This window comes from Nelumbo lutea, chromosome 1 (assembly GCF_056320005.1).
Source record: "Nelumbo lutea isolate HS-2025 chromosome 1, American lotus-T2T, whole genome shotgun sequence".
Lineage (NCBI taxonomy): Eukaryota > Viridiplantae > Streptophyta > Magnoliopsida > Proteales > Nelumbonaceae > Nelumbo > Nelumbo lutea.
The window spans coordinates 104386182-104395568 of record NC_142684.1 but is presented as its reverse complement, the minus strand read 5'-3'; the positions used below and the strand labels follow the sequence as shown (position 1 = coordinate 104395568).

The 9387-nt window shown below is 39.3% G+C and overlaps 1 protein-coding gene across 1 annotated transcript; it reads right to left on the bottom strand.

The window, feature by feature from the left end:
- Nucleotides 1–1437: 1437 nt before the first annotated feature.
- On the bottom strand, nucleotides 1438–9076 carry LOC148876544 (putative mannitol dehydrogenase). Its single transcript, XM_088962347.1, has 5 exons — nucleotides 8496–9076; nucleotides 7357–7470; nucleotides 2444–2957; nucleotides 1982–2135; nucleotides 1438–1879 (listed from the first exon to the last, which is right to left on the bottom strand). Exons 1-5 carry the CDS (start codon nucleotides 8591–8593, stop codon nucleotides 1668–1670), a joined length of 1092 nt encoding a protein of 363 aa, XP_088818473.1. The 5' UTR covers nucleotides 8594–9076; the 3' UTR covers nucleotides 1438–1667.
- Nucleotides 9077–9387: the final 311 nt, after the last annotated feature.

The following is a 9387-nucleotide window of genomic DNA, read 5'->3' as shown; positions in this document are numbered from 1 at the left end:
TCACCCTGAACTTTGGATAGTGTCACAATCCCTCTAGAGTTTCATTTGCAACAGCGACCCACTCTTAACTTTCAGACTTCAAGTGCTTTCTTGCCCCGGCCAAAGACAAAAAAAAAGGAAAGATTCCAACACTTTGACTTTGCTGTTTGATGGCGAAGGCAAAATTACTAAAATGTAAAATGCCCATTCAATGTTGGATGAGTTGGGAGAAGAAAATATAAAAAAAATAAAATAAAATAGGCATGCTTTAAATATGGTATCTCTTGTTGTATATCTAGTTATTTTGCATTTTTTATTTTTTTATATATTTGTCTCTTTAATTGTATTTTCTGTCATTTTTTAATTTTTCTTTATTTTGTTGTTTTACTCTTTTTTTTTCATTTTTATTGTATTTCTTGTACTTTCTACAATTCCCCACTTTTTCTTTATTCTTTTTTGCAAAATGGTCTAATAAAATGAATTAGGGCTTGCAAGTTTTTTTTTTTTTTTGGTGTTCGGGTTTGCAAGTGCACGACTTAAAGAATTTCAACATGGTTTTAGGTTAGGGTTTGGGACCATTGAAAATTTAACAAACTCCCCACCCAACCTGGCCCAAAATTGCACTCCTAAATCTAACCCTGATTGGCTACTTGAATCCTATTCTGCGATTGTCATATTCAATTATTCATCATAGCACTTAAACCATTTCTTACTACTTCCTTGCAAATGATTTTTGGTTTAGAGGCCGTTTTTTTTTTTTTGGCTAACCCTTTGTTGGAATAGAAACTTGAATTAAAGATTAATCCGATGAATAATAGTGCTATAATTTTAAAATCACCCATTTTTAGTTTGCTAGCACCACACAACAAAATCACCCATTTTTAGTTTGTTGGCATAGAGACTTGAATTAAAGATTAATCGGATGAATAATAGTGCTCACATTGTCCTCACAACCATTTACAATGAGAATATTTTTGTACTTATACATTTTATTCATGAAGAAATATTCCTAATATGGTTTTAAAAAATAACTCGGAAATGGAATTGTTCTGGCCACCGGTTTTCGGGTTCACAATTCGACCATCCAATTTAAACGGATGGCCCATTCTAACAGAAAAAAAACAACAAAAACCATTAAACAGGTCAATAGTTCAATCACATAAATTAACGAGTCTTAACTGATTCAACGGTTTTTGGACAGGGACTGAATTTGAGGTAAAACAGAACCAACGAACTGAACAGTTCATAGGCCAAACGGTCCAACTTTTTGAATCAACAGCAGTTCGAAAACCATGATTCTCAATGCATAATTTGGCTACGAGAATGGTGTAAACAAGGTCTTATCAGAACTGAATCCGATCTCATACGCAACAGGGTACCTAGATAAGATATGAATTATAGTCAAATTGGGATCTAATTCATTTTAGATTTTAAAAGAAATGATGACAAGCTCAATAGTGGTCAAAACCCAGCAAACAAACGAGTTACTTTCGTTCAAGAAGTTCGAATCAATAACAATCTGCTGGTGTGAACGGCGGATATGAAATATGTAAACCAAAGGTCAAACCTGAGAAGCCCTAAAATACATTTATAAGACTAAAACTCTTTTCCCTCCACATGATTCAATCAATCTCCACATTTGTCTATCTAGTTCTAGCTTCTAAGCCATGACTATTGACTTTCCGCCATCAAGATAGCTTAGCAGAAGTCAAGCTCTTTGCTACATCAATGACGAAACGGTACTTGACATCAGCCTTGGCAAGACGCTCCATAGCAGTGTTCACAAAGTCAATAGGAATGACCTCGATGTCGGCTGTAATGTTGTGCTTCCCTGCAAAATCGATCATCTCCTGTGTCTCCTTCATTCCCCCGATGCAACTCCCGGCCAAAATCTTCCTCCCTGTAAATGCCAATAAATTTGGTTAGTGAATAGAAAATAGTAGTGCAATATATATATATATATATGATCTACTTCAGATGACATGGCGATATATATGCTCACCCATAACCAAAGGGAAGACGGCAATCTCCACCGGCTTTTCCGGAAGACCCACCATGACTAACTTGCCATGAGACTTTAGCAAGGAGAGATATGGCATGAGAGAGTGAACAGCAGACACAGTGTCGATGATACCATCCATTGTGCCCGCGGCAGCCTGCACGTACATATACAAAATCGAAATGGGAATTGAATTCAACTATAATGTGTTTTCATTCCCAAGGGAAGGGAGGGAATGCCGTTCCACCAAGAATAAGAATGATTTCATTTCAAGGAAAGGGAGGGAATGCCATTCATTCCACCAAGAATAAGAAGGAGATGAGATTTCAATTCTGCCCAACCAAACAACTAGAATTAGAAGGGCCCATTTCGAAAATAGAATCTAAATTCCGATCATGGTTCCAACTGCAATCCAAACGAAATCTAATCATTCTAAGGCTTGGTTGAATCCAAGTGAGTACGTACCTGCATCTGCTCCTGATTGCGACTGACCAGAAAGGCATCGGCACCAAGACGTTTGATGGCTTCCTTCTCTTTATTGGGCGAGGAGCTGATGACGGTTACCTTGATCCCAAAAGCCTTAGCAAATTTGACAGCCACATGGCCCAGCCCACCGAGCCCAAGCACACCCAAGTGCATGCCGGGCTCACAAAGACCGAAGTACTTCATGGGGCTGTATACTGTAATTCCGGCGCAAAGGAGCGGTGCACCGGCGTCCAGGGGTAGGTTGTCCGGGAACCGAATTACGTATCTCTGATTGGCGACCATCATGTCGGAGTATCCACCGCACGTCATTGTGCCGTCGTAGTAGATGCTATTGTAGGTGAAGATCATTTTGGGGCAGTAATTCTCAAGGTCATTCTTGCAGCTGTCACAGGAGTGACAGGCACCCACCATGCACCCCACGCCCACCTTATCGCCGACCTTGAATTTGTCGACATTGCGCCCCACCTCCGTCACTACACCAACGATCTCGTGGCTGAAAGAAAATATGGATGCTAGTATCAGTACAAAGATGACCGTATGATGGTGGTTCAGTAAACAATTTCTCTTCCTATTTGTAACGTAGCCTTAGATCAAATCTCGTTGCCATCACTCATCAGGGTGGGTGAAGATTATATTGTTATTGGGTCGGGCAATCCTCTCGGAAAATGTGTGATGGACGAGAGACGATCACTATCTCATATAAAGAGTTAAAAAAACAAGATTTTTTTTTTATTGAGACAAGATGGTAAATGTGGTATTTGGGAAAAAACGTGTTTTTACAATCTATCTATTAGACAAAACGAAAGGATATTGTTTAAAATTCATCACGAATTTTTCACATTTTTCTGAAATTTATCAAAATTTTCAAAACCTACAAAAAAACTCCCTATTAATGAATTAGTATTTAAAATTCACCTTCCCTTGAATCAACATTCGCGATCATTAATAAAAGTATCCCATAAGCATTCATGCATTTTAGATGACCACTACTCTTGGTAACAGTGGTAAGCCAAACTTTTTAAATATGTGTTAAATATGTGAGGGTTGGGTCAGGTGTGGGCTCAAACCCGAGCTAGGGCTAATTTTGTTATAGCAAATATTTAATAAACATGACAGGCCATTTAGGGGCACTTTAGTTGCGTAAAATACTTAAATACTCAACATGTACAGCTTTTATTAGTGATAGCTAATGCTGATATGACAGAAATTCTGAATTCACTGCAGATTACCTCCACCTAAAACATCGACTTCACATCTCCGCCCCCACAACGTCCCACACCGCATCTCCTTATCACCGGAATATATTCCCAATACACGATAAGAATGTGCTCTCGGACAGCCCTTTGTGGGGCCGAGATTTTTTACTTAATCAGATCAAGACTGCGGGATGTGGTGTGGGGCGGAGACGTGAATTCAGGAAAAACTTCTAAAACTAATTGACAGGGGCAAGGGTTTTTGGAGATTTTAAAACGTCATACTAGTTCAGAATAAATACAAGAAATTTATGATGAATTAGAAAATATCCCAGAACAAAACTAAAAAGTTGTATCGCCATAGCCCTTGATGGGATTCAGTCACCGCAAAGCCCGTTCCAACAACCATCATAACCTTGCACTCGAAATATCTTCCCATGAAATAAAGCATAAAAGTATAGAGATGTTCTCGATGCAAGGCTGAAAAGTCTGTTTGAACAGTGTTCGAACGGGCCCTGCAGTGATTGAAGTGGATTTCTACAGGAGTCATGTTTCGCGTTGTGCCAATGGGGCCCTATACACCCACCCTATCAGGCTATCACTAACTAGGGCTGCAACTTGGGTCGGGTTGGCCCGAATCCAATCCGAAAAAGTTGGGTTGGGTTGGGCCAGGTTGATGATCGGGTTAGGATTGAAATTCTTGAACCCGACCTTAGTTTGGGTTGGGTTAGGGTTGACTCCTCAGGCAACTCGACCCAATCTGAACCCAACCCCCTATAGTAATAGACTACTAGTCTACTAGTTTGCTACTCTACTATATTCATATATATAATTATATATATAACTACATTGATTTGCTTAGATGCATGATAGTCATATAGCCCCCTTTCTTTAAATTATTCACAGATATTTGACTATTTGTCTTTTCCTTTTGTCTTATAATTTTTGTGTGACCTATATAATAGATTCAAATTATTTGCTTGATCCTATGAATTGTTATTAGTGATTTTATTTTCATAGTTTTGTATTTCATTATTGTTGATTTCATGAATTTATATTTTTGAGAAAAAATCTATCATAATTCATTACTGAAGGGATGAGAGATCTATCATATGGATGCCCAAATCTTGCGGAATAAATGGGTGAATTTCAAAAATTTTTCTCTCCCTTCAATTGGGAATCGCATTCCCTATTTAGAAAATCATATTTTCATGGATCAATCTTGAACTATAAACTGAACCAGATCTGAACAAAAAAGAAGAGAGGGTTATACCTAATACGGAGAAACAATATCTCCCAACAAAGGTGTTCACGCCCAAGGAATGATCCAAAGACTGCTCCCACTAAAGATGGCGCAGTGCAGAATGGAGCTGAATCAACAGTATTTTTCTCCAAGAATTATGTCCTTCGCAAGAAACAGCAGGATGGCACGTGAGTACAACTTCCTATCAATTCTTTCTCAAAGAACTGATATCAAGATCGAATCTTGACTTCTCCCACCACTAGAGATCGAATTGGATGTCTAGCGGTTGTAAGATGGAGGCGGCAAGAAAGATCTTTGCAGGGATTGCAGAAATCTTTCTTCTGTGATTTCAGCTCTGAAGATGATGTGAGTATATCTTCTAAAGGCTGTCGCCCCTCCCTCTTTTGTTATCCTAAAAGATCAGCTCCTAATCCAATTAAGAATTGCTGATCCAAATCTTATTTGGATCAAAACATCTCTTTAGGTGATAAGGATAAACCCTTATCTTATTTGCAGATTGGATCAACCTTCTTCTAATCTTATTAGAAGGTTTCCAGATCCAAATCACATTTAGATCTGGACTCTCTAAGTGGATAGGGGTAAGGCCCTATTCTATCTGCTTGATCCATCTCAGAATTCACTCATATTTAACTTATTAAATAAGTCTAGTTCGAAATGGGCTTTAGGCCCATTAAGCTTATGTGCTCACTTAACCTTCCTAACTGTTGCCCAGTTGGGTTTTCTTGTATGGCGTGGGACCCAAGCATTGATCTACACATCAACCACATAGGTTCAGCCTAGCCTTTGTCACAAGATCTGACCGAATACACTGTTATGGACAGTGCAGCCCCTGAAACCCATCAAATGGGCTTTATGGGCCCAACACTTACCCTAAGTGGTCATTGGGCCAAACCACCTTGTAACACCCAGGGACTGTGGGCAGATGCAAGATTAGCCCATCAGGCATTATTCTCAATGGTCTTACACTTAACCTCTCAGCCCATAATGATCAAACAATGTCCAACAAGAGAGGACATCTCCCTCGACTACAAAGAACAGTGTTGCACTTTCTACTTATGGATCCCGGGAATTAAAACCTTTTGCAAACATTTTAGAAACCATAATATATATACTTTCATATCTCATATAAAAATATTTTGCAAAACAAATCTCAACGTTTGAAATCAGATGCTGGCAGTCTTGGTTTCCATTAGTGAGAGTGCATCCCCGATCATTACATTTGTCCGACAAAGGGGCTGATCTTGTCACTATGATCACCCACTCAAATGAATTCTCAGACTGTCCCAACATACACAGGTTTTGACCCTCGCTAAGGATCTCACTGATTGGTACATCAAAGACAGCCCAATCCGACACCTAGTGCAGTATCATAATTGAGTCTAGGGGTCGGGTGTAACTTTTCCAGTTTTGCCCATTAATATCTAAGGTCCAGGGAAATAGTGGAAATCTAGTCTATTTCAAATATTCAATTAATCCTACATTGTATGTGCCTAGGGTCTCACCCTAGCGGCTGAGACAGACCACCCTAACCAACTTGGTGGCACCACACTGTCAGCCTTATCAGGATAGATCTCCCTAAACCGACCCACTGGTTGTGAACATTCTAAACTAACACCAATCTCATTAAGTGTCCGGTTTAAGGGTATTAAACAAAAACATACCAAGGGAAAATGAATCAAATATACACTTTTATTCATTTACAATAAACTCATAAAGTACATCATTCTGATTGAAGCTAAGGACAAACAAAATTGTCTAACAATAACTCACTATAAACAAATACTTATTTTTTTATTAAATTTTAAGGGATGAGAAAATTGGATTGGGCAACCTAACTTAAAGTTGACATCGAATTGAATCGGGTTGGATTAGGGTCAAAGGAATTAATTAGGGTTAGGGTTAGGGTTATAGTTTGGTAGGTCAGGTTGAATGTCAGATTAGGTTAGGATTAAGATTGGAGGTGTATAACATAGGGCTGGACTAGGATTCACTTCAGCCCGACGTAACCCGCCCGACTTGCAGCCTTATCATTAACCCCACTACTCCCATTAACAGGTCTATTGTTCGACGCGAGTTTGGACAGCTTTTGATACATGTATCTACCGCTGCAGGTGGAAAATACCCATATATATTTAAAACCAATCAACCTCGTATACCGTGAAGAGTACACCAATCAAACAGCGGTACTTTCGTCTTTTAGCGGATGACACACCAATCAACCTCGTATACCGCCGGAAGCAAAACCTTGATCACACATTCTCAGTTGGCGTCATGTCATCATGGGAATCAAATTATGGTGCAACTCTACCAGCACACGGTGCAACTCATTTATTTGATGTCCGAGTACAACAAAGACGAAGCAAAACGAATACAGAAGCCTAAACAGGTCAAAGCTGAAGGGCTGATGAGCGGAGGAGAAGAGTGAGAAGGCTTACCCAGGGACCATAGGGTAAATAGCGTTGCCCCAATCGTTCTTAACGGAGTGAAGGTCGGAGTGACAGATCCCGCAATAAAGCACCTTGAACGCCACGTCCTCATCTCCCGTTTCCCTGTCAACAACGAACGAATCGCGTCAGATGTCAATCAGTACATCCATGATCCATGTGATCATGCGAGCAAAACCCTAAAATGCAGAACCGAAAAATGGGAATGTCCACAGACCACTCGTTTGTTATGCGTCAATTAGTGGCAGAAGCTTCAGCCCGTGACATCTCGGTAACAATAAAAAAACTGAAGGAAACTTTCAATCATTCAGATTTCAGAGTTATTCAACATTATTATTTGGGAGAAGTACCAATCAGCTCGGAATTGCCCATCATAATTATTGATACGGGCATTTTCTACATAAAAACGGAATCTTTTGTTACATAGAGTTTAATTCGATAAGTTCAGTGAATTCTTTTTTATTTTTTTATAAGGAAACTAGTCAAAACTCATCTTATCTTTCTTGAGAATGCATCTTGACGGTAAATTGATGTCAAATTTACAGACAGGATGTGGTTTATAAGGAGCAGAGGGTTAGTTGTAGGGGGGCTGAAATTCAGAATTCGTATGTTTCCGTACTTTTCCCTTATTATTTTAGATTGAATGAATGGATCGACACAATAATCAGAAAGTGATTATCTCTATACATTTCAAGTCACAGCTCACAAGGAAAAACAGGTCGCACAACTCATAAGGAATGCTTAGTAAAGGGAAAGGAACTCAAAAGGCAAAAAAATTCACAAAGAAAAATAAAATGAGAGAAAATTAGAGAAAAAACACTTTTGTTAATCTTCTGCAAAAAACGAGTATATTTGCTTAAAAAAAGAACGAGAAAGAACAAGTATATTTGTTAATCTTGTGCAAAAAAATGGCATCAATGGAGTAATGATAATCATGATGAAAATCCGACAAGAAAAAGAACAAGAAAGAAAATCTCAGGGAAAATTGCAACAATGATCGATATTTGATTTGCTTGAAATGCAAAATACGAGAAACAGGATATATCAAATGGTGTTCGGATCTGAAGGACTTGGGAGATGATTCTCCAGAATCAATCGACATGCACAAGTGCAGCGCGAACAGGAAATACCTTCTGGAGAACTTAAAAGGAGATAACACTCCAGAGGAGTCTCTTGCTGCCCATCCGATAGCCTTTCGCGGGTGCTCTTGTTCTGGCGATTTCGACATCTTTCGGTTTTGGAAATAGAAAAGAGAGAAAGAGGAGTGAGCGTTTAGATACGATGAACGCAGGTCCGTATTTATAGAAGATTTCACGAGGGCGAAAGTAGAAGATGACGCAATCGATGAGCAAAACGAAAAAGGAGGGGAGTTTCTTCGTATATTCTTGCCCAACACTGTTGCGAGGTGGGTATGGAAGATTCGACTATTCAGCCCACATCAGAAATTCAGCCCATATCAGAATTTTATGGCCCTGGGGAATGATGCATCCTAATCGTGAATTGATGCCAAAGTCACGGGTATGATGTGGTTTATAGGGGGTTAGAATTCAGAATTCTGCATCGACTGTTTCCGTACTTTTCCGATACAAATATCTATTGGGAAAAAGTTTGGAAAATGTATACTAGGCCCGCAATAGGCATTATGTGGGACCTATATTGAAAAATTTAAGGAAAATTAGGGAGAGATGATGCAGAATTCTGAATTCCAGCCCCCCCCCTACAACTAGTCCTGTCCTCCCTATAAACCACATCCTTGCCCGTGAATTTGGCATCAATTCACGGTAAGGATGCATTCTCCTTGTACTTTGGGCCTAGTAAATTCTGAGTTTGGCTGATTTGTATTTCTCCCAAAAATTTATGTAGCCTCACATACATGTCTACACATGGACCCTACATACATGTCAACCAATTGTATGTGGGGCTCACCTTGAAAATGTATGTGGGCCCCACATATATGTCCACATGAACCCCATATGCATGTTCACTAATGGTATGTGGAGCCCACCTTATAAAATGTATGTA

Bases quoted from the DNA above. Each gene is read 5' to 3' on its own strand.
- LOC148876544 (XM_088962347.1), bottom strand. From the start codon at position 8,593: ATGTCGAAATCGCCAGAACAAGAGCACCCGCGAAAGGCTATCGGATGG. The intron at 2,958-7,356 runs GTAAGCCTTCTC...ATTTTCTTTCAG, and splicing joins ATTTACCCTATGGTCCCTGG to CCACGAGATCGTTGGTGTAG. The intron at 1,880-1,981 runs GTGAGCATATAT...TGGCATTTACAG, and splicing joins CGTCTTCCCTTTGGTTATGG to GGAGGAAGATTTTGGCCGGG.